Source organism: Heterodontus francisci, chromosome 37 (genome assembly GCF_036365525.1).
Source record: "Heterodontus francisci isolate sHetFra1 chromosome 37, sHetFra1.hap1, whole genome shotgun sequence".
NCBI classification, from domain to species: Eukaryota; Metazoa; Chordata; class Chondrichthyes; order Heterodontiformes; family Heterodontidae; genus Heterodontus; species Heterodontus francisci.
The window spans coordinates 14,672,187-14,696,716 of NC_090407.1; the positions used below are offsets into that span (position 1 = coordinate 14,672,187).

The 24,530-nt window shown below is 41.2% G+C and overlaps 1 protein-coding gene across 1 annotated transcript in view; it reads right to left on the bottom strand.

The window, feature by feature from the left end:
* The window catches only part of wrap73 (WD repeat containing, antisense to TP73), a 50,909-nt gene extending 26,921 nt beyond the window's left edge, over positions 1 to 23,988 (bottom strand). The window contains exons 1-3 of the mRNA XM_068017151.1: positions 23,716 to 23,988; positions 18,775 to 18,927; positions 11,073 to 11,189 (exon numbers count right to left, since the gene is read on the bottom strand). Of these exons, the coding sequence (XP_067873252.1) occupies positions 11,073 to 11,189; positions 18,775 to 18,927; positions 23,716 to 23,784 (339 nt within the window). The 5' untranslated portion in view covers positions 23,785 to 23,988. The remainder of the gene's footprint in view (positions 1 to 11,072; positions 11,190 to 18,774; positions 18,928 to 23,715) is intronic.
* Positions 23,989 to 24,530: the final 542 nt, after the last annotated feature.

A 24,530-nucleotide genomic window follows, 5' to 3' on the forward strand; every position in this document is an offset into this window, starting at 1 on the left:
AAAAAAGGAAATTTTAAGATTAAGAAAAAGTTATGGTACCTCTCTCAACCTAGCTTTCCAATGGTCTATCAATCCCCTCCTTCACCAGCATCCAGTGGATACTTAAACCCAATGGTCTTCTCTAGGCAACTGTTCAATGACCGTGTGTGTAAAAACGTACTGCCTGAACTTTGAATTGACTTTTTTGTTTTAATTTGTTAAGCGTTAACTCCTTTCACCTTCCAAAGAAAAATGTAAAAAGTGGTAGTATTTCTACATGCAGAACTTAAAACATTCAAGTGCCCAGAGTCAGGTAGGTAGTTATTTTTCAAAGGGAATTTTTTGGCTGTTTTTGAATGGGAGCGAGCTTACAAAAGCTGGATTGAGGCACTCGCTGAAACTATACAGTGCGACTGCAGGGACAGAGGTACCAGTACATTAATTCCAAACTAGATTTGAGGAGACATTACTGACTACACCAAACAGCATAACAAACAGAAAATGAAACACTTTTTGAATTGTAGTCACAGTTGTATTGTAGGAAATGTAGTAGCCAATTTTGCACACAGCAAGGTCCCACAAACAAATTAACGACCAGATCTTTTTCAGGGGTGGATTGAGGGATAAAATGTTGGCCAGGACACCAGAACTCCTCTGCTGTTTTTTGTGTAGTGGAGTGGGATTTTTTACATCCACTCAAAAGGGCTTCATTTCACATTTTAGAGTTATCTGTACACCGTTCAGGGAGCATCTGTGGACCACAAACGCTCAATTTAGTGAAATATTTTAAAATAAAAACAATTCTGGCTTCATTGCCCAGGTTTAGATTATCACCCCATCTCAACTCCTCATGCATGCTTTTCAAATAATAGGGACCAGACAGTAGAGAACTCAGACTTGATATTTCTGCACACAGTTTTTAATGTAATGTACTGATGCAATCTTGAAGAGGGTTTATCAGACAATGCATATTTGTCCGTCAGACAAATCACAAACATACTACCAAGCAGTTCACACAATTATTAGGAGGTTGACTAAAATAAACCAATACTCACAGACCAGTTGGCTCTAACTAGTTGATGCAAGATCCTAAGAATACCATTTGTGTGATGCTCATTTTAGGATACAGTGCAGAGAGGGGACAGTCTGAAGATTTTCAGACATGAATCACCATTTTCAATTGCATCATTCTAAACAGGATCTCTCTTCACTACAACTAAAATACAAGCTGCACATTTCAAAGGAAGTGTAATACCATCAAGAATTATACAATCTGAGGACCAAAGAATTAACTCTTAGAATCAAACAGAGTTTATAGCACAGAAAGAGGTCATTTGGCCCATTGTGCCTGCGCCAGCCGAAGAACGAGCCACCCAGCCTAATCCCACCTTCCAGCATATGGTCCATAGCTCTGCAGGTTACAGCACTTGAGGTGTATATCCAGACACCTTTTAAATGAGTTGAGGGTTTCTGCCTCTGCTACCCTTTCAGGCAGCGAATTCCAGATCCCTACCACCCTCTGGGTGAAAAAAGGTTTTCCTCATCTCAGACAAACATATGAATTAGGAGCAGGAATAGGCCACTCGACCCCGCTCTGCCTTTCATTTAAGATCATGGCTGATCTGATTGTAACCTCAACTCCACATTCCTACCTATCCCTCATAACCTTCCACCCCCTTGCTTACCAAGTATCTATCTACCTCTGCCTTAAAAATATTTAAAGATACTGCTTCCAATGCCTTTTGAGGAAGAGAATTCCAAAGACTCATGACCCTCAGAGAAAAAATTTCTCATCTGTCTTAAACAGGTGACCCCTTATTTTTAAATAGTGACCCCTAGTTCTAGATTCTCCCACAAGGAGAAACATCCTTTCCACATCCACCCCATCAAGACCTCTCAGGACCTTATACGTTTACTCTTCTAAACTCCAGCAGATACAAGCCTAGGCTGTCCAACCTTTCTTCATAAGACAACTCGCCCATTCCAGGTATTAGTCTAATAAACCTTCTCTGAACTGCTTCCAACGCACTTACATCCTTCCTTAAATAAAGGAGGCCAATACTGTACACAGTACTCTAGCTGTGGTCTTACCGATGCCCTGTATAACTGAAACATAACCTCCCTACTTTTGTATTCAATTCCCCTTGCAATAAACGATAACATTCTATTAGCTTTTCTAATTACTTGCTGAACCTGCATACTAACCTTTTGCGATTCATGCACTAAGACACCCATATCCCTCTGCATCTCAGAGCTCTGCAATCTCCCATTTAGATAATATGCTTTTTTATTCTTCCTGCCAAAATGGACAATTTCACATTTTCCCACATTATACTCCATTTGCCAGATCTTTGCCCACTCACTTAACCTATCTATATCCCTTTGTAGCTTCATGTCCTCTTCACAACTTACTATCCTACCTATTGCTGAAAAAGACATGTCGTTGAAGCTTTTTGTCTTGTAATCAGGACAATCCGCAAGAATACCAATTTAAGGGAAGACAACAACTTTATACTGTATGAGAAGAGAGTGCTGATTGGTTGGCAAGTGAACTCTGTTTGATAGAGGCATTGCCACAGAGAATACACCAGTTAACAGTGACTGACAGTTAACTACCAAGCTTGGTTTGGAATTTAAACCAGGCAGCTTGACTGATTGGTCAAGGCAATGCCTTGACCAATGAACCAGCGAATGGCTGTCACTTATTTTGTTTAGCTGAAACAGGCGCAATATTTGTATATATTCTTTTTGTCTGCAAAGAACAGGGCCCTGTGTATTAATACATGTAGCCTCCAGTACGCGCAAATGCACCACGCTGCGAGCCCTACTGACAATCTTAAATTGGTTGTCAGCGTAATTCTTTGCATACTGAGGATTATTTATCAAATGTTGTCCAATCACAGAATCACATCTAATGTTGGACACTGTGTTTTGAGTTTTGCAAGCACAGGCTGGTTGGGTATGGCCTGTACCTTGCCCGTTGCAAACAGCATAAGGGACACGTTTGATATGATCCGCCAGTCTTTGGGACGTACGGCCTATATACCTAGCATCACACTGGCATTGAAATTCATATATCACATTACTCATTTGTGTGATAGGCAGGACATCTTTTTGGCTAGACGGCAGCATCCAGTTAGTGGCGAACATCACACATGTTGCTACTGCATAGTAGCAGCGTGAAACAGCTAGCTTCACCTGTTCGAGTTTTTGGGATACAGTATCCTTCCAGGGTAATTTGAGGTAGACTGGGCACTTTTCAGGGCCACAAATGACAGCCGTAGGCCGGTTCATGAGTCTGCATGATCTACAGGAAGAAATGATCTGATCAGGGTAGCCATTGGCATGCAGGATGCCTTTGATTCACCCTATTTCAGCATCAAGCTTGCATGGTGAGCAAATAGCTTGGGCCCTATTTACGAGGTTGCCGATAAGGCCAATTTTGTAGCGCGTGGAACTGTAAGAATCCCAACGTGTGTACTGACCAGTGAAGGTAGGTTTGCAGTAGACTGTGGTAGAGAACCCCTTCGCAGATTTCTCCATTAGTAAGCCAAGGAAAGGGAGGTCATTTGACTGCTCCATTTCAAAGGTGAATTTGAGCGCAGGATGGAGCCTATCAAGACATGCAAGGAAATTATTGCATGCAGAATACACAGGGCCCTGTTCTTTGCAGACAGAAAGAATATGTACAAACATTGCACCTGTTTCAGCCAAACAAAATAAGTGACAGCCATTCACTGGTTCATTCCTCAGGGCAATGTCATGACCAGAGTCAAGCCGCCTGGTTTAAATTCCAAACAAAGCTTGGCAGTTAACTGTCAGTCACTTAACTGGTGCACTCTCCATGGCAACGCCTCTACCAGAGTTCACTTGCCAACCAATCAGCACTCTCTTCTCATACAGTATAAAGTTGTTGTTTTCCCTTACATTGGTATCCTTATGGATTGTCCTAATGAGTGCAAGATGAAAAGCTTTGACAACTTGTCTCTATTTGTAATACTCAAATTATGTACTACCAAACATCTATATGCTACCTATCTTTGTGTCATCAGCAAATTTAGTAACCATACCTTCAGTCCCTTCATCCAAGTCATTTATATAATTTGTAAAAAGGTAAGGCCCCAGCACAGTTCCCTGCAGCACACCACTCGTTACATCTTGCCAACCAGAAAATGACCCATTTATGCCTACTCTGTTTCCTGTTAGCTAGCCAATCTTTTATCCATGCCAATATGTTTCCCTAGACACCATGAGCTTTTATTTTCCACAATAACATTTGATGTGGTACCTTATCAAATGCCTTCTGGAAATCCAAATACAGTACATCCACCAGTTCCCCTTTATCCACAGCACATGTGTCACAGAGCTTTTTTATTCTCCTCTGTTTAAAAAGTGTATCTTTAAGACTCTGTCTAAAAACAGTGTACCTTTAAAACAGAGAGAAGTTTGAGATTTCTGAGAACAGTGTGCCACAGCTACACCTGTTACCTAGGCAACAGCAGGAAAGAAGGTCACATGGTGTAGTGTTTCAATTTAACGGTGTATAAAAACCAGTTTTGAGACACCAGTGAAGCGTGCTTGCCTTGAAAGAGAATTCTCTCAGCAGAAATTCTACAATGAGCCACAGGCTGTGTTAATTTCCTGAGGAGGAAAAAAATCCCTTTTGAAGAGAACATTTGTATTGCTGGAGGTAGCAAAATTCCTTTTTCTTTACTTCCAATCTAAGAGTCTTTGCTTCAAGATTAACTCTCTTGACTGATTGCATTTTCTGGAATTCGCAGTAAAGCTTCGACTGAAATCTACCAATTTTAAAATCCAAACCCCATGTTGAAAGAACTGTTTGATGCCTGCTGCAGCCAAAGTGCTTTGAATGCCCATCAAGAAAAGACTGTTTCATCAAATCCGCGTGGAGACTTCAAGGGGCATCTTTTTTATACACTAGGATACCTCACCCAGGAATGTAACCCACAAAGACTTATCACCCAGTTATTTATTTAACCTTAAGAAACAGCTGATTTTTAAAACATTTTTTAAAAATGGTTAATTGTTGATTTTTGAGTGTGGGTGAGAGAATGGGGGAGTTAGGTTAAAATAACTTAAGGTCTTTAGACTTAGGTTTATCTTAATAGTGTTTAAGATTTAGTTTTAATAAATAGTTAATTTGTTGTTGTCTAAAGCTACCCGATTTGGTCTGTTTTATACTGGGGGTTACTGGAGTGTTTAATTTGGCTGTTTCCAATTGGGTGGGAAAACAATATGTGCGACCTGTGGAGTGATGGGACTGAATTGACAGTGCACCGCTCCCGCCTGGGTCGTAGCACGTTACTTCTTCAAAAGAACTCCAATAAATTAGTTAAACATGATTTCCCTTTCACAAAACCATGTTGACTCTGCCTGATTACCTTGAATTTTTCTAAGTGCCATGCTATAACGTGTTTAATGATAGCTATCATTTTCCCCAAGACAGATGTTAAGCTAACTGACCTGTAGTTTCCTGCTTTCTGTCTCCCTCCCTTTTTGAATAAAGGAGTTACTTTGCTATTTTCCAATCTAATGGAACCTTCCCCAAATCTAGGGAATTTTGGAAAATTAGAACCAATGCATCAACTATCTCACTAGCTACTTCTTTTAGGACCCTAGGATGAAGTTCATCAGAACCTGGGGACTTGTCAGCCCGCAGCTCAAACAATTTGCTCAGTACCACTTCCCTGGTGATTATAATTTCTTGAGTTCCTCCCTCCCTTCCATTTCCTGATGTACAGCTATTTCTGGGATGTTACTTGTATCCTCTATAGTGAAGACTGATGCAAAATACCTGTTCAATTCATCTGCCATCTCCTTATTCTTATTAATCTCCCCTCTAATCTTTTTACCAATCACTTTAAATCTATTCCCCCTAGTCATTGACCTCTGCACTAAGGTAAATAGACCCTTCACATCCACTCTATCCAGGCCCCTCACAATTTTGTACATCTCAATCAAATCTCCCCTCAGCCTCCTCTGTTCCAAGGAGAGCAACTCCAGCCTATCCAATCTTTCCTCGTTGCTGCATTTTTCCAGTCCTGGCAACATTTTCACAAATCTCCTCTGTACCCTCTCTAGTGCAATTACATCCTTTCTGTAATGAGGTGACCAGAACTGCACACAGTACTCAAATTGTGGCCTAAGTAATGATTTATACAGTTCCAGCATAAACTTCCTACTCTTAAATTCTATACCTCGGCCAATAAAGGAAAGAATTCCATATGCCTTCTTAACTACCTTACATTGACCTGTCCTGCTACCTTCAGGGATCTGTGGATATTCACTCCAAGATCCCTCACTTTCTCTACACCTCTCCATATTCTCCCATTAATCGTGTATTCCTTTGCCCTGTTTGATCTCCCCAAATGCATTACCTCACGCTTCTCCAGGTTGAATTCCATTTGCCACTTTTCTGTCCATTGATATCTTCCTGCAGTCTACAGATATCCTCCTATCAACCACACGGCCAATTTTTGTGTCATCTGAAAACGTCTTGATCATGCCCGCTACATTTATGTCCAAACAGTTAATAGGTTGTGCCATTGCCAGTTGAAAATCAGCTATCCAGTCTAATTCCACTTACCAGTTCTTGGTCCGGAGCATGAAAGCGAGACCTCCAAAAGGACCAGCAAGAGCGAGTGTGACCAATCCAAACGACAGTGAATACATTCCAAGGTCTACATGTACCCACATGGAAAGTTTATTGTGCTTACAAGAATATAGATGGGGTGAGGCCAGAGAAAGCACAAAGTGTTCACATTCCAGTTGAGACTTCCTCCTTTTCTCTCCATCTTCCCCCTCAAAGTACTCATCTCACCATCAATGCTATCTGAAATGGCCATTTGTGAATAGCACAGGAATGGCCAGGTGATGACTGTTCCCTTGACACAATTGCAAGTACAGCACTGTAGGACTAATAGTTTGCAACACAACTAACAGCCCCATCTCCACCACCCCCATCCCACACTCCCCTATACACACCAGACATGAGGACCAAGGTATTTCCTATAGTCTGAAATTCAAATTATGTAGATTATTCAAAAATAAAAATAAAAATCTAAAATGAAACTTCTTAGCTACTGTTCTTTTCCCTGCAAAACAAAGGTGTGAAAATCAAGCATGGAAAAAAAAAAGAGAACCAGATCTGTTTGAAGTTGAAGTTTCCCCTTGCCCACATCACAGGAACACGTGAGTTTGAGGGGCACACAATTATCAGAATTTTCAGGTCAATTTATATGAAGACAGTCCAGTTCAATTGCTTGTTGAAGATACCCATGGGTACAAAAGTAGTACATGAGCACTACATGCAAAGTTCTGCAAGCTATTTCGGGGCCTCACACAAACCTACCTTGAGCACAGGTTTATGCGGAGAGTTTCCAATAATTCTAAAATGGGGGGTGGGGGACAGAAATAAAGTTGGGGTTGTTTGAATGATCAAATACTAGGGTCTTTGCACTCTGCCTGCATATCAAGCAGAGCAAAAGTCTGGTAAAATAAGCACAGAACTTTATTCTGACAGATGCCAATGCTACTTCAGCGAATCTAGATGCGAGAGGTCAAAGCAAGTTCAGACTGCAGCAGACACACTGCCTCCAAACTCTACCAGCTGTAAGAATTTCACACCACATGTGTCAGGATGCTGTGGTGCACGTTTTTGAAAAACAGTTACACTAAAGACTTGCTAAGAGCAACTGTTTGTATCTCAGTCTACTGTAGGTCCCTGGCACCCTGCCTAAATTCACTGGGCAGTCCGACAGAAGCAAAAAGGACACTCCTGCACACCATACGCTTCGAGGACTGGCACAATCTGATTCCTGCACACTGTAACAGAGGGACTACACAATCCTAAAACATTGTTCAAAATTTGCTGGAATGCGCCCAAAGCTCTGCTGCATCACTAACAAATGATGAACATAGAAAAGCTCCTTCACGCTTCATTTCAAGCATTTCAAACCAGTTAAGATCAGCAATTCCTTTCAGTTGACAACATTTGTGAACCATGACCACCTCAGTCTTAGACCAGTTTGAGATTCTAAGGATCACATGACTGGTCAACACAATTTAGTGAGTAACATGCATGATATACCTATTCGGGGGTCTGACTAAATCTCTAATTGCAATAGAAAAGAAACTCGACAACGATATCATGAATCGGGTGCCCTGAAAACACTATGCCATTCGCATTGTTTTGAAATGAATTTCCTCTCTGGAGTTTCGAAAAATGAGAGGCAATCTAATTGAGACATACAAGATTCTGAAAGGGCTTGATAGGGTAGAAGCTGAGAGATTGTTCCCACTGGTCAGGGAATCTGGAACACGGGGACACAGTCTCAGGATAAGGGGTCAATCATTCAGGACTGAAATGAGGAGAAATTACTACACTCAAAGGGTTGTGAATCTTTGGAATTCTCTACCCCAGAGGGTTGTGGATGCTCCATCATTGAATACATTTAAGGCTGGGATAGATAGATTTTTGGTCTTGCAGGGAATCAAGGGATATGAGGAGCGGGCAGGAAAGTGGAATTGAAGCGCAAGATCAGCCATGATCATATTGAATGGCAGAGCAGGTTCAATGGACCATATGGTCTACTTCTGCTCCCATTTCTTGTGCTTCTTGTGTAATGATCAATACTCGTGTTGGGTTTGTGTGTCCATACCTTAAATTTGGAATCAGAAATTATTACCCAAGCCAGACAAGAGGTCAGCGATCGAACACGCCATTCATTACGCCGATGTTGATGTTAATGTTAAATTTGCAAGATAAAATACAAAATTAACGTTCTGGGTACATTATAAGCTTATGTAGCCTCTGCTTGTATACAGGGAAGAATATTTGCAGGGGCAATTCAGGTACATACTGAAGGCCAAGCTTTTTCTCAAGAGGATGGTAATTCAAAAGGCAAGACCCACACCTAATTATCATATACAACTTAGCTTTTCCCTGAAAAGCAGCATTGCCAAAGCAAGCTGCCTACCTCTTCAGCTACCCTGAAGAGAACAATGTAATATCAAGCAGAAATAATCTGAAAATATGTACTTATTTTAAATTATGAAAAGATGATGAGTTTGAAATGTTCAAGTGGTCTATTTGTCATTTGATGCAGAACAGCTGCAAAAAAGCTTTTTCAGAGTTTCCTCATCTTTTTTCATCAAAAAGGTAAAAATTAATACTTCATCCTGCCGCCACGTTCTTTCATTTAACAAAGTAGAAGGGAATGGTATCGTTTTTGGTGAAATTTAACTCGCAAAGTATTCCGCACTAGTCCTTTTCAGACTAGACACAATAAACAGATTAGGAGGAGACCTATGGAACTGACAAATTCAACAACACACTGTACCAAATGTTTTAAAAGCTACAGTAACTGGAGACAATGCATCCCTCACAGAGAAATGCACTTTTCAATTTTCCCTTTCACAGCACTTTGAATAGAGTGAATCTGCATCAATATCCATAAATAGCAATTGCAGGCCCCCGATTGCAGACACAGTTGCAACATCCAGCATGGTACAGAATCTGATCTGTGCCAAATTAACTGATCTCAGTCAAGATGCCAGTATATGTACTATTAGCTTTAATGATTCTGGACTAGGGGATGGAATAATCAACCAAAGGCCTCAATCCTGATCAGTACCTAGTAAGCAAACTTGGAAAGTGTACATATATATGTACATTGGCTATAATTGTACCTCCAATCTATCTTTGCTCTGTTTAAAATGTCTGAAGTTCTCAATATTTAGTTTCCCCAAACTATGACAGCTTTCCACACTTATATTGCATGTTTGATATAGCAAAAACATCCCAAAGCACTTCAAATGCACAAGCAGAAAATGGGAGTCGAGCCAAAGGAGGGGATATTAGGTGGAGATTAAAAATGTGGTGAAAGAAGTGAGCCTTAAAAGGAGAGATGGGGGTGCATGTGTTTAGGAAAGGAACTCCAAAATTAAAGTACAGCCACCGATGGTGTGCAAAGGGAGCCTGCAAAATAGGAACCGATACACAGGAATGGAGAGTTTGGGGGAAGGAATTTTTATAGGCTGGAGAAAGTTATAAAGATAAGGAATGGCAAAGGCATGAAGGGGTTTAAACACAAGTTTGAGACATTGGGGGAACCAGGAGACAATGTAGATCAGAAAGGACAGTGGTCATGGATGAGTAGGATAAAGGCAGCAGAGTTCTAGATGGGCTGAAGTTGCCCAACGCTGAAGAATGGGAGACTCACCAGGACAGCATTGGAAACACACTTGTTCTTTGTATTATTCATTATAATATATAAATTAACATTTGATTTGCCAATGAAAGGAACACTCAAGCCGCCTAATAGCAGGTACCCACAAATGGATCAGACTTCAAAAAATTATTACACCACATGCCTTGCATTTCAGTAAGAGATCAAATTTCAATGATATTTTATTTAGAGATACAGCACAGAAACAGGCCCTTCGGCCCACCGAGTCTGTGCCGACCAACAACCAACCATTTATACTAACCCTACAGTAATCCCATATTCCCTACCGCCTACTTACACTAGGGGCAATTTTACAATGGCCAATTTATCTATCACCTGCAAGTCTTTGGCTGTGGGAGGAAACCGGAGCACCCGGCGAAAACCCACGCGGTCACAGGGAGAATTTGCAAACTCTGCACAGGCAGTACCCAGAATTGAACCCGGGTCCCTGGAGCGGTGAGGCTGCGGTGTTAACCACTGTGCCGCCCAATTATTAGAATAAAACAATTTTAATAAGTATATATTGCAAAAGACACCCTGCCATGTTGTACTTCATACGCTTTTCTAAAGCTCATGGCACCAGTGAAAGCAAGTTACTTTAAAAAGTCACAAACATATTTTAGGATCCAAGACACTTAGATAATTCAAGCTGTATTATCAGTTTATTGTGGTAGCTGAATTCCATCACTGTACAGAAGCCTTTTAACTCCCTCATAGCCATATAATATTGTGTAACATAAGCAGAGCAAGTGGCAGTCAAACAACTGCCTAATTCCTATTTCAGCACAAGACTACTGACAGCAACAGTTGATGCTCTGCTGTGGGGGCATTGCCCTCACTTACATGGAACTCTGTCGTGTTGAGAATGTGACGTCCGTCTGGACTCCAGCGCGAGGCCACTAACCCAGCCGATCCCTCGTCAACCTTGCAGTGCCAATCAGGCTGCTCCAAGGACCAGACCTGTTTTAAGAAAAGCCACAAGCTAAATACGATCACAGACTACACAAACAATCTGGCATAAAATAGGCAGCTTCCCTCACTCAGTCTGAAGGAGATAGAGAAGAGCTACTCAACCCACATTTCAAATTGTAGACAATTTTAGAAGACAAGAAGCTGCACCATGAAAGACCGGCGCTGGATACCTCTGCAAAGGTAATGGTGTTCTTACCTAAAATGCCTTTCTTGATATCAAAATTTGCAATAGAATGTTGATACTTCTAAGTTTTGCTCACCTTGGCTAGCAGGTAATGGACTTGAGAGGTTTACATTCAATGGTGAATAAAGTTTATTCATATGTAGCTACGACAATTGTCTAAACTTTAAAAACATAATTAATACCCACAATGTGGTTTTAAATGCAGATTTTGCACATACAAGGTACCAGCGTGAGCGGTCAATTTGTTTCCCACCCACTGTGCAGTAACTACTTTTAGGCAGAAGTTACAAATCTTGCAATACATCTGCAATTCAGAGAGTAAAACCCACAATACAGCAGTTGTTCCAAAGAACACTAGTAACCTGCAAAGGATTGCCTGGTGCTAGACTTGACTTTTGGAACAGAAATGCTAAAAAATCACGTTTGCAACTTACCAAAATATTTAAAATTCTGAAATGTATTCTATAATATTCAGCACCAAGTCTCATTGCAACCAATTCAAGAAAATGGTAAATAATGAAAGCAACTGAGCTGCCAAGAGTATATGTTCACTATTTGAGATAGAACTGTGGCATAATAACTACAAAGGCCCAAGGTTAGGTCACTTCTCTTTAATGAGGTAGCTGAACAGTCTGCTAACAACTACTGTCAAGCCTCACGCACGAAGAATGACCGCTTGTGGGATGAGACAGTAGAGGGTTGCAGGTACCTATGGAACACAAAGGATGGATGGGTGACGAGGGGTGATGGCACCAAAGGGCAGAAAAAGTGCAAGTTAACACTTTGAAAATGGAGAAGAGATATGCACACAGACACACACACAGTAAAAATATAATAGTTATACTCTCAAATAGGCCATTTTATATTTTTCCTGGAAATTATGTAAAACTGAAAGGTTACTGTTTCGGTTTGTTTGAAGCTGCAATTTTCTCCTAAATTTGCATTTTAATACAATGTGCATTATATTTAAAAACTTCTAGCATCTCTGATCTGAAACATTTTTAAGTCTGCTTAACTGCAAAGATGCTCATGTGTTACGAGTGCTTCCATATTTTTTGTTAAATTATGAGGATTTGTGCATTAAAACTGAATAAAAAATTCCATAGATGCTGGAACATTTTTTTTCAAAAGTGGTAATCAGAAGTTTTTTTGGACTAAGCTTGTAAACAACAGTTACTGGAAGAATCAAGGAGTGCTAAAAACAAGCCCTTACTGAAGGCACCCAACTTCAGATAATTACCCAGCAGGGGGGGAGGGGGTTTGACTTAGAGAAAGATGTTTATGAAGAAGTGACAGTTCAAGATTTATAGGGGTCAGGAGGCTTGACTCTTGTGACATTGTTTTTGGTTTCGCTTTGGACAGTGGGTTGGGTGTGTGCACAGTGTTAAAAAGACAGCTGGAGAAAACCCCAACTCAGTCTGTTCCAGCTCTTTGAAAAGCCTGACAGTTTTTCCATCTCTTTGAAGAAGCTCAGAGAAGCAAATGTAAGAAACAGACTGAAACTATTGCTGCATTTTTCTTGGAAAGTCTGCCCAAACTAATCTGCAATGTCACCAGACAAGAACTCTTCTAGGAAGATCCCAGTGACAGCCATCTGCGCATACTTGGGACGCCAAACCAAAACAAAGGACATCTGACATCTTTCCATTTCTTCTCTTTTTCTTTCAAGAATTAGCAAGTACTTGGCCAAAGTATTCAGTTTTCTTTCTGTAATAGAGCTCTAGTTAACGAGAGAGAGACAGAGAGACAGAGAGACAGAGAGACAGAGAGACAGAGAGACAGAGAGACAGAGAGACAGAGAGACAGAGAGACAGAGAGACAGAGAGACAGAGAGACAGAGAGACAGAGAGACAGAGAGACAGAGAGACAGAGAGACAGAGAGACAGAGAGACAGAGAGACAGAGAGACAGAGAGACAGAGAGACAGAGACTAAGGTCAAAAGGGAACTATTATATTTCAATCTGTTTATGCTTTGCTTCATTACTGGTTAAGACTGGTTTTATAATAAACAAATAATTTTGCTGTTTATTAAAGAAATCTGGTTGGTGGATTTTGTTCATTACTGTATCGGTAACCGGGAAAAAAAAATTTAAATACATGTTGTGACCTGTGGAGAAGTGGAACCAGAAAAACAGTGCACTCCTTCCGCCTTGGTTGTAACACGTCAGAACACGGTCAGATTGATTATGTTTATCAAGAGATGTGTAAACGGATTAATTTAACAAAATAAATGGTACATTTTTATCTATTGATTTTATTACAAATATCCAGTAACCACAAAATTTTGTGACAACCATCACCTCCATGGATGTGCATTTTTTCAGCTAGGATTTTAAGTGAAGCAGTGGCAAAGCACATTGATGATACATTATAAAATATCACTGCGAATGCAACCTTGATTTTCCACATGATGCTACAGGACTAAATTTTCTGCTCATTTGTAGTCAGTGGGCCAAAGATTAAGCCCCATTTACCACGACATTAATGTGGATGGATAGCAGGGAGATACAAAGTGGAAGCTGGCCAACTAACTAGCAGGTGGCCTCCTTCCTCATCTTACTGCAATGTAAACATTTTGCTGGTGAATTCCAGAGATACTGGAGTGCAAATTTGTTTCAGTCCATTTTTGGCACTCGAGATGTGCATTAAACTGGCCCACCTAGACATTTTCCAATCCACTCTGGTTTTTAAAACAAACCTCTCCCTGATAGCAGTCAAGAGCTTTGGAACTTGGCATCACTAGCACAAATTTACGTCCTATCACTTTCTGGAACTTAACATTAGGAGTATGAACATGCTGCTGATTTTAACCTTGACTTTGAAGTAACTTCCTACCAGTTTTCTACTCTTCCCACCTGAGGTCATCAACTCCCTCAAGGTGCATGGCTCTAGGCATACAATTTAAAAAAATAAACATCCCTGTAATTTACATCAAAAGTAAAGCTACTTCTTGCACTTATCCATGCATGAAATACTCCCTACCAATTTTCATCACAACTACTTGAATTTATATAGCACCTTTAATGTAGTAAAATATCCCAAGGAGCTTTACAGGAGCGTTATCGAACAAAATTTGACACAAAGCCACACAAGTAGATGATGGGGCAGATGACCAACATTTTAGTCAGAGGTAGGTTTTGAAGAGGTAAGCGATGCAGAGTTTTAAGGATGAAGCTTAGGCCCTCAGCAGCTGAAGGCATGGCCACCAATGATGCCACTATTAAAATCCAGGCTGCTCAAGAGATCAGAATTGGAGGAGCACCGATATCTTGGAGGATTACAGGACTAGGAGGTTACACAGGTAGAGGGGCAAGGCCATTGAGGAATTTGAAAGCAAGAATGAGAATTTTTTTTTTTTTTTTAAAAAGGAGGCATAATAGGTCAGCAAGCACAGGGATGAAGAATGGATGTAATATGATGCAAGTTAAGGCACAGGCAGTGGAATTTTGAGTGATCTTAAGTTAATGAAGGTAGAAGATAGAAGTTTGGACAGGAGTGCATTGCAATAGTTAAGTCTAGAGGTAACAAGGCATAAGGGTCCCAGTAGCAGATGAGCTGAAGCAAGGGTAGGGTCAGGTGAAGTTATGGAGGTGGAAATTGGCGATCTTTGCGATAGTGCAAATATATGGTCAGAAGCTCAGCTCGGGGTCAAATACAACACCAAGGTTGCAAACAGTGTGGTTCAGCTTCAGGCAGTTGCTGAGGGGGATGAAGTCAGTGTTTGCATTAGGCACCAAAAACAATGGCTTCAGTCTTCCCAAAATTAGTTGCAGGAAATTCCTGCTCAGCCAATACTGGATGGTGGACAAGCTGTCTGACACTTAAGAGGGTGAAGGTGTCAAGAGAATTGGTGACAAGGTTGAGCAGGGTGTTCTCAGTTTACATGTGGAATCTGACGCCGTGTTTTTGGATGATTTCACTGAGGCGTAGCAGGTAGATGAAAAGTAGGAAGAAGCCAAGGATAGATCCTTCGGTGATTCTGGATGTACTGGTACAGAAGTGGGAAGAAAAACTATTGCAGATGATTCTCTGGCTACAAGACAGATAAGAATGGAAACAGGTGAGTGCATTACTACCCAGCTGTACAAATGTGGAGAGGCATTGGGGGTGAAAGGGTGTAGTCAACCATGCCAAAGGTTGCAGACAAGTTGAGATGGTTTTCTCTATCATAGTGTTATGATCCTTTAGTTTTTTTTCTTTTCCGGGAAGTATGCCATGTGCCTCTAAGGCTGTAAAAGGATCAGTATTGCTTTAAGAACAAGCAAGCCTCAGGAATTACCAAGACGATGCATGGTTGCCGTTGGGTACAACCATACGCAGAGGGAACCAACCAGCTTCAAAAAATGCATCCTGGTTACCCGGCAACAGCCAGAGATCAAGGGCAAAATATACACTGTTGCGATTAACTAGCTAAAAAACTGGCTTCTGACAGACACAGACTGTCTGCCAGCATATACGAAAGGAAATAAGAGAGCTCTCCCTCTGCCTGTTTAAACCCTATTTATTATACTCAGAATTCTGATGTCAAGCCAAATTAATTTCTTCAAAGAAAATAACCAATTACTTTAACTACTGAACTGTAATCGCTGAATTCATTGCTGGACGGATGAGGAGTTAAAGCTTCAGATGTTGGACATTTTTTTTCCCCCCCCTTTGGACAGCTGCGAGGACTTCAAGGAACCTTGGACAGTTCCACATTGGAAGATTCCACTTCAGCAGGTGCATAAATCTGAAAGGACTTTTTTTTTTTAAATGTTGTTTATTTCATAGTGATGTTTAAGAGTTTAGTTTTTCTAATTAAACAGTTAATTTGTTGATCTAAAGACACCTGGTTTGGTTCACCTCATTTGGGGGTTAATAGATGGTTCAATTTGGCTGTGGATTTCTTTAGTTTGGGAAGTTTAAAGTGACATGTTAGGTGATCTGTGTAGTGACGGGACTGAATTGATAGTGCATTGCTCCCACCGCAATCAGAATTATATATTTTGATTGGGGGCTTTGACTTGAGCTGTCGGCCATAACAATAGTCACATCGGATGTAATTTGTGGCTGATAAGGGCCGTTTCAGTACTGTGGCAGGGGCAGAAACCTGATTGGGGGGATTCAAACATAAATTTCTGGGAAAGATGGGCACAGATTTAAGAGGAACCAGCATGTTCAAGGACTTGAGAGGAAAGGGAAGTTAAAGATGGGGCAGTGGTTTGCCAGGACTGAGGGGCCAAGATTTTTTTTTTTTTTTTTTTTTTTTTTTAAGAGGAGGAGTGATGACTACAAATTTGAAGGAGAACAGTTAACATGGGGGCCTGGAAGGGAAGTTGGGTGATTAACAGTTTGCTGGGAATAAGATTGAGAGGAGAGAGGTCGCATGGATCACAGAGCATGAGGGGAGATAGGAGAGAAGCCAGACTATGATGGAAGTTGAGGGCTCCAGTGGGATGAGGAACCTTAGAGGATGTTTGGCCAGTGGGTTAGGGGAAGGGAGGGAAGTGGCAGAGGCAGCTAAACGGATAGTCTCAATCTGAGTGACAAAGCTGTCCATAAGTTGCTTGGACTTGTTGTTTGAAATGAGGATATAGGAGGCAGGGGAGAGGGGTTTAAGAAGACAGTTTGCAGTAGAGAGAAGCAGCTAAGGGCTACTTCTGTATTACAGGATGATCCTGGTATTGTTAGCAATTTGGTAGAGGAGAGCAGCACCCAATGGTGCTTTGTGGTCCAGCCAGATCTCACGATGAATGGCTAAAGTAGTTGTTTGCCATTTACATTCAAGTCTGCGCCCTTGGACTTAAGAGCAGAGATGAAGCCCACTGCGTAATAATTAACATGTAGATGAGCATCAGTCCATCTAGCCCACCTATCCACCATACTCCCTTGATGCATTTCTACTAACTCGGAACATCCCACATCCTCTAAGGAGATCACTCTAAAGAGGTGCGCTGCAGTGAAGTAGTCTTATGCTGGCTCCTGTGTAACAATTGGAGCCAACAATACTGCAAAAGCCAATGTACATTATGAGGTGCACTGTACCAACCCATGATAAGGTCACGACACAGATCCAAACACCTGAAGTACTAAATAGTGAGTACCAGGGTAGCTATAATGTGCATATGCGAAGCAATGCTCGCCCAAGACAATCATGCTCAAGTGTCTTCAAAGCTCTACACTGTGTGCAGACATGTAGAAGAGATGGCACATACTGACATGCACAATGGCTTGACATATTTTAGAGAAGGCTGGAGATCCTGATTGTGCAAGGTGAGCATTACCTGGATGAAGCAATAGTTGGCTCAAATGAATTGGATTGTCAGGTGAATAAAATAAAGAAGCAGCGAACTTGCATCTTTCACAACCTAAGAACATCTCAAAGTGCTTCACAGCCAATGAAGTACTTTTTGAAGTGTAGTGGTCTTAGTAGGAAAGATGGCAGCCAATTTTCACACAACAAAGTCCCACAAACAGCAATATGATAATTACCAGATCATTTGTTTTTCTTGATGTTGGTTGAGAGATAAATATGGGCCAGGGTTCTAGGGAGAACTTATCTACTCTTCTTCAAATAGTGCCATGGGATCTTTTACATTCATCTGAGTGCTATTACTCAGTTTAACATCTCATTCAAAAGATGATACCTCCAATAGTGCAACACCTGCTCAGAGTCAGCAAAGGTTATGGGCTTAAATCTCGAGTGGAACTTGAATAACACAACTTCTGCCTCAGAGAGAATGCTGCCACTGAACCAAGGCAGACACCATAAAACAATAGACAGAAGTTAATAAAGTGCTCCTTCCCCCAACAACTCATTCGATCCTAAACTGCATTCAGATAGTTCTCAGCAGTGACAGAAAGCTCCGACAGATTTGGGTCCCTGCTGCAAGTACTATATGGACGACAATCCTCACTAATTTACAGCAGGTTATCCAGTTGCCTTAGCCAACTCCTTTTTCAGGCTGAAAAATTGGTGACAAATAACTTATCTAAATTGAGCAGACCCAACAAAAACTTGCATTTATATACAGTAAAGAATGTACCAAATTATTTAAATGTATTGCTCAGATCTGTGTGTTGGTTTAAGCTAATCCACTATCTAATGCCTAAAATAGGCACATTCCACTAGTTCACTAAATACACCGCAGAGCAGGAAAGAAACGGAAAATATTCAGACTGGATCATGCACAGGAGCCAGAACAGGTTGAATGGTCTTTTCTGATTTAATCATTCGTGTTCTCAGTCCTTAGCAGCAGGCCTCCTGTTTGTTAAATGCAGCCATATACTGGAGTGGACAACTTGCAAAACTGTATGGCATACAATACTAATTTTTCTGTTGAAGGATAATGAATGGAAGTGAAAGACATTCTAAACAAAGGAAAATACTCAGACATAGACCCATGTTACCTGTATGAGTCCACGCTTGTACATAGCGCACAAGATGAAGAGAGAGTCTGCAGACCATTCAATATATTGAATCGGATCCAAACACGTGTACAAATGCAGAACCTGCAAGGTGTGCGCATCACGGATTACCAGTCGGTATTGGACGCAAACAGCCTGCACAAAAAAATCAAATACATTAATTCTCCATAATAATTTAAATAAATAATTTTAGTTTTTGGGAATAAAAATCTATTTCTCACACTACGCGGACTGGTTATTCAGTCTCATTGCCTCCAGAATAGTGGATACTACCTCCATTCTAAGAGACTCTGTGGGAGAGCATTGTCCTTTCACATCAATGACCTACACATAAATCCTACTAGTAGGCAGTGGGGTGATAACTTTCCTTCTCCAAGTTAAAAAGGCCTAGAATGTCTTATTTTTAAACTTACGTGTATGATCTTTTAACTTTAAAAAAATGTTATTTAAAATAATGCAGCAAAGTTTCAAACTTGCCCGTGGACAACCATCTGCAACTATTGACAATTCCAGCCACTTGTCCTAATTTTCAAAAGTCTGTTAACATCTCAAAGGAAAAAAGTGTACTCTCATTGCAAAAAGATTTTATTGGTATATATCAATATGTCAACAAATACAGAAATCTATGACAACTGTGATCTCTCAGACATCTTCATGTTTCACATATGACAGTCTCTTTGTATTAGCTGGGGTGGGATGGGGTGGCATCTAACAGTGAAACTATGTTCAATTTAATTTGGTAAAACAGCAACAGAGCAAGAAAAAAGGGGACTGAATGAAGGAATGCCTAGAGTTTCCTGAATCACACAAGGTTGGTTGGCATCCTTCCATCTACGAGATGATAGACATGCAGCAAACAATCCATTTAGGTGGAATGTCTTCACAGCCATCAACAAAGGTGCATCAAGAGAAGGCCAATCCCCGAGAGGCAGTTTCTGCTACAAGTGTTGCACGTGAAGTTGCCAAGTGACGCTGTGAGTTGTTGTTTGCCGTTGGTGCCTGTTGCCAAGCTGCTGGAGCAACTGGTCATCATGGTGGTGCACACCAGTCCACAGAACGTGTCGCCATTTCCCTCTTTCGCCAGCTAGTGACTCCCAGGTGTGACAGTCGACACCTAGGGCCTTCATGTCACACTTGCCAGCGTGCTTGAAGTGGAACTTTGGTCACCTCACTGGTCTTCTGGCCCCGGCTACCTCACCGTACAGAAGGTCCTTGGGTACGCAGCCATTTTGCATCCTGTGGACGTGTCCGATCCACCAAAACCACCTCTGTTTGACTTGTGCCAACACACTTGGAAACTCTGCCTTTGAGAGGACTGCTGCATTCATGATTTTTTCCTGCCAGGATATACCCATTATGTGCCACAGACAGCGAAGATGGAACTAATTGAGCCTCTTTTCCTGGTAGCTGCAAGTCGTCCACGTTTCACAGCCATACAGCAAGCTGCTGAGAACACAGGCCTTATAACCTAAGAGCTTGGTCTTAAGGATCAGCTTGGTGTTATTCCATGCGCATTTCACAAGTTGGACAAAGGTGGTAGCTGCTTTCCTTATGCGAGTATCAAGCGCTGCTTCAAGGGACAGATTGTCTGTCACCGTGAACCCAAGGTAGCAGAATTTTCTAACCACTTCCAGTGGGGTGTTATTTAGTGTGATTGGGATGGAGATGCAACACCTTGTTCCATGACTACAGTTTTCTTGATGCTTATAGTCAAGGAGAACAAGTTACAGGCACGGGAGACACAGTCCAGGAGTCTTTGTAGCTGAGATTCCGTGTGAGCGATGAGCGCAGCATCAGCATAGAGGAGTTCTCTGAACAGGACGTGATGTGTTTTTGTCTCTGCTGTCAGCCTTGATCGATTGTTGAGCTTGCCATCTGACTTAGTGTACAAGTAGACTCCTTCCATATTTGCAGGAAAGGCGAAGGTCAGGAGCATGGAGAAGACGATGCCAAACAGAGCAGGGGCTAGGATACAACCAGGTTTCACTCCAAAACTGTTCGAAGTGGAGCCATCAAACTGTACCATGCAGTGGAATCACACAAGACTTGCTATGTAAAAGCAAGTACTCACACCCATAATCGCACAGCATAGAGTTCCCATGTGATACACAATTATAACAGGGAATATAGATATTTTATTCACCTAAAGCTATATTCAGAGATAAGCTCCAACACTAGCTCACTCACCTTCAATGGTATTAGGACAATCAATATCAAGCAAACATTAAGCTTTAATGATTTTTTTAAAAAAGTGTTATGCCAATGTGCTTTGTTGAATGATAATTTTCTTTAATCCACTGACTGGAGATCTGAATTTATATATGTATTTTTTTTTTTTTAAAAAAGTCATTTTTAAAAAATGACTTTGCTAGCCTAAGGTCGGTCCTGCACTGCAAGGACTATGATGAGGCTAACGAAATGTCTGCTAATTCCACAGCAAGAACCAAGACCCAAGAAGTTTAAGGGAACTGTTGGTTCTCTTTCTTTTAGCAAAAGAAAGAAATTCTGCTCACTGCTATGTCTGAATCAGAGTGATTGTCATGTGACAAGCCCCTACCCATCTGTACTTTTAAGCTGGTGTTTTCTCTACAGCAGAGGGGAAGCAACTGGACTCTGACATGTGCAGACCCATGTGGGGGGTTCTCTCTCTACTCCAACTTGAAAGCTTTCAAATCCTGCCTGTTGACTGACCACCTTTGCATACTCCGGCTACAATCAGAAACCCCGTTGGAGGAAATCATCCGCATCGCTGTCCCTAAGAGACCAACCAAACCAGTCATCTACCTCTTCAATCTAAAAGCTTCAGGCTCACCAAATTCAGCTAAAAGCCAGCCAAATCATCAAACGCCAAACTGTACACTTATTTTTTAAATGCTCTCTAACTCAACCAATCTACCTTCCCCACTCTGTAACCTATTTGTGTGTGTGTAAACCTCCAGAGTATGTGTGTGTGTGAGCGAAAGTTGGTACATTGTTTATTATTTTTTTATAAGTTTGGCTTAGGTACAATAAAGTTAACCTCTGTCAACTCAAGAAATCCTGTTCGATTGGTTCTTGTTATGATCATAGTTAGTAAGTAATCAAACACCTACTGAATTGGCCAGTACATCCACTTTAAGAATTAAACCTGCTGTGGTAAAACAAGGAGGGAAAAAAAGAGAAGCCCTTTGACCCCTCCTCACTTGAACATAACATAAGAAACACAAAACAAAGCAAATTGAACAAATGGAGCAGTGTTTAGAATCAAAAGGCTTCAAAGCAGATCAACATTTTAAACCAAAATGAGCAGCACTGCTGCTACTCAGGGGCACTGGCAGCTTCGCAGTCCAACTCAAATGAATACACTTCAGGTGATGCTCTTAATTCATCACCTCAAACTGTTAGCAGTGCTACTACCACGGTCAATGATGTACATAATTATAAAAGAAAGAGGTGGCATTTATTATTGTATTATTTAAATCCTCAGTGCATAGAATCATAAAAACATACAGCATAGCAGGCAGCCATTGGCCCATCGTGCCTGTGCTGGGTTTTTGAAAGAGCAGTCATGCTTAGTTCCAACATCCCCGCTTTTTGTTGATAACCTTTTAAGTTCCTCATCCTCAAGGACCTGCCTAAAACCCTTTTAATATTAATTTACAGAATCAGCCTTCACCACCTTTTCAGGTAGAGTGTGCCAGTTCCCAACAACTCTGGAAAAAAATATTCTCTATTCCCCTCGTGAGATTTTGCCAATGATCTAGATTAGAATTTATGACCTCGAGTTATTGACCCACTCACCACAGGGAATAATTTTTTTCTATCTACTCTATCAAAACCCATCTTGAAAATCTCTATTAGGACACTTCTTAACCTTTTCTGTTCCAAGGAGAACAGTCCTAACTTTTCCAATCTCGTCATAACTTAAGGCCCTTATGCCTGATAACATCCTGCTAAACCTACTCAGTATCCTTTCTAAGGTCTTCACATCATTTCTGGTGTGGTGTCTAGAATTGTCCACAATACTCCAGCTAATTCGTGATTTATAAAATGCTAGCATGATTTCTTTGCTGTTATATTCTATTCCTTTATTTATAAACCCAAGTAACCCATGTGCTTTTTTAAAAAAAACACATCAATTTGCCTTGCCACCCTTAAGAAAGTGTGTATATGGACACCAAGGGATCTCTGCTCATCTACACTTTTCAAAATTATGCCATTTATAGTATACTGTCTTTCCATATTAGTGCTTCCAAAGTCCATCACTTCACCACATTGAACTCCATCTGCCATGCTTCCCCCCCCCCCCATTTCATTATCCTGTCTATATCATCCTGAAGCTGATAACTATCCTCATCACCATCTACTACTCGCCAAATTTTGTATTATCTGTAAACATAATACTACTTCCTAGACCCAACTCTAGCTTTGGGTTTATAATAATTGGAGAAAAAAAAGAGTAGTGGACCCAAAACTGACCTTTAGGAACACCACCTCCCAGTCTGAAAAACATCCAACCACTAACCAGTTCCGAAGAAGGGTCACTCACCCGAAACGTTAACTCTGCTTCTCTTTCCACAGATGCTGCCAGACCTACTGAGTGGTTCCAGCATTTCTTGTTTTTATTTCAGATTTCCAGCATCCGCAGTATTTTGCTTTTACACTAACATTTGCTTCCTGTCACTCAGCCAATTTTGTATCCATTGTACGACTTCCCCTTTAATTTCACAAGCTTCCAGCTTATTAAACCTCCTGTGTAGTACTTTGTCAAATGCCTTCCTGAAGTCCATATATACATCTACTGTACTACGCTGACCAATCGTCTGTAACTTCAAAGAAATCACCCAATTAGTCAGACACAATTCGACTTTAACAAATCCATGCCGGCCCTTGTTAACTAACCTATGTCTTTCTCAATGACCGTGCAGCGATGCAAGCACCTACCGAATATTTCCCGTCAGGAGACAGTCTGCACAGCTGATTCGACTGTTTGAAGAGCTCGGAGAAATTCATCGCAGCTGCTCCAGGCCTGTCCACACCGTGGCCCCTCCCCTGACCGCACCGGACCCCCTCGCCCTGACTCCGGCCTATCCGCACAGTGGCCCCTCGCCCTGACTCCGGCCCAGACGTCTGACTCTAAATTGCGCTTCAGGTTTCCGAAAACCGTTTAAACTGCCAATTCAGCGGCGGGACGGAAAGTCAGTCAGCCCACCGGAAGCGCTGGGTTTTCCACTCGGAATGACAGCACTTTCCACCAATGGAATCGGGGATTAAAGGAAGATGATTCCATTGCATTCTGGGAGTTGTAGTTTCTAATGATTGGCGGTTGAGAAACCAACGGTTTTTTGAGAGAGCTATGGTATTTGGGAATGAGATTCTTCGAGCAAAGGTAAAATATGAGGGAAAACAGTCATAGCAAATTCATCGAATAGAATAGCATCTTACAGCACATTACATTTTTTCTGGAGACTGCTCAATTTCACTATTGAATATAGTGAGATTTGAAATCATGAACTTCATAATCACTTCATTACTGTCCCCTTACAACAATATGTCCTCAATCTTTGCACAAATGTGTCCTTGATATTTGTTCAGTCTGTTTATTTTACCCAGGACTCACCTGGTTCATGACAAACCATAACTTCTAGAACCCCATGGATGTCAAGGAGCTTACAGGGTAAGATAAGGCAGAAAGGGAAAGCTTAAGTCCGAACACCGAGAACTCAGTATTACAGAAAGCCGAGAGGAGTATAGAAAGT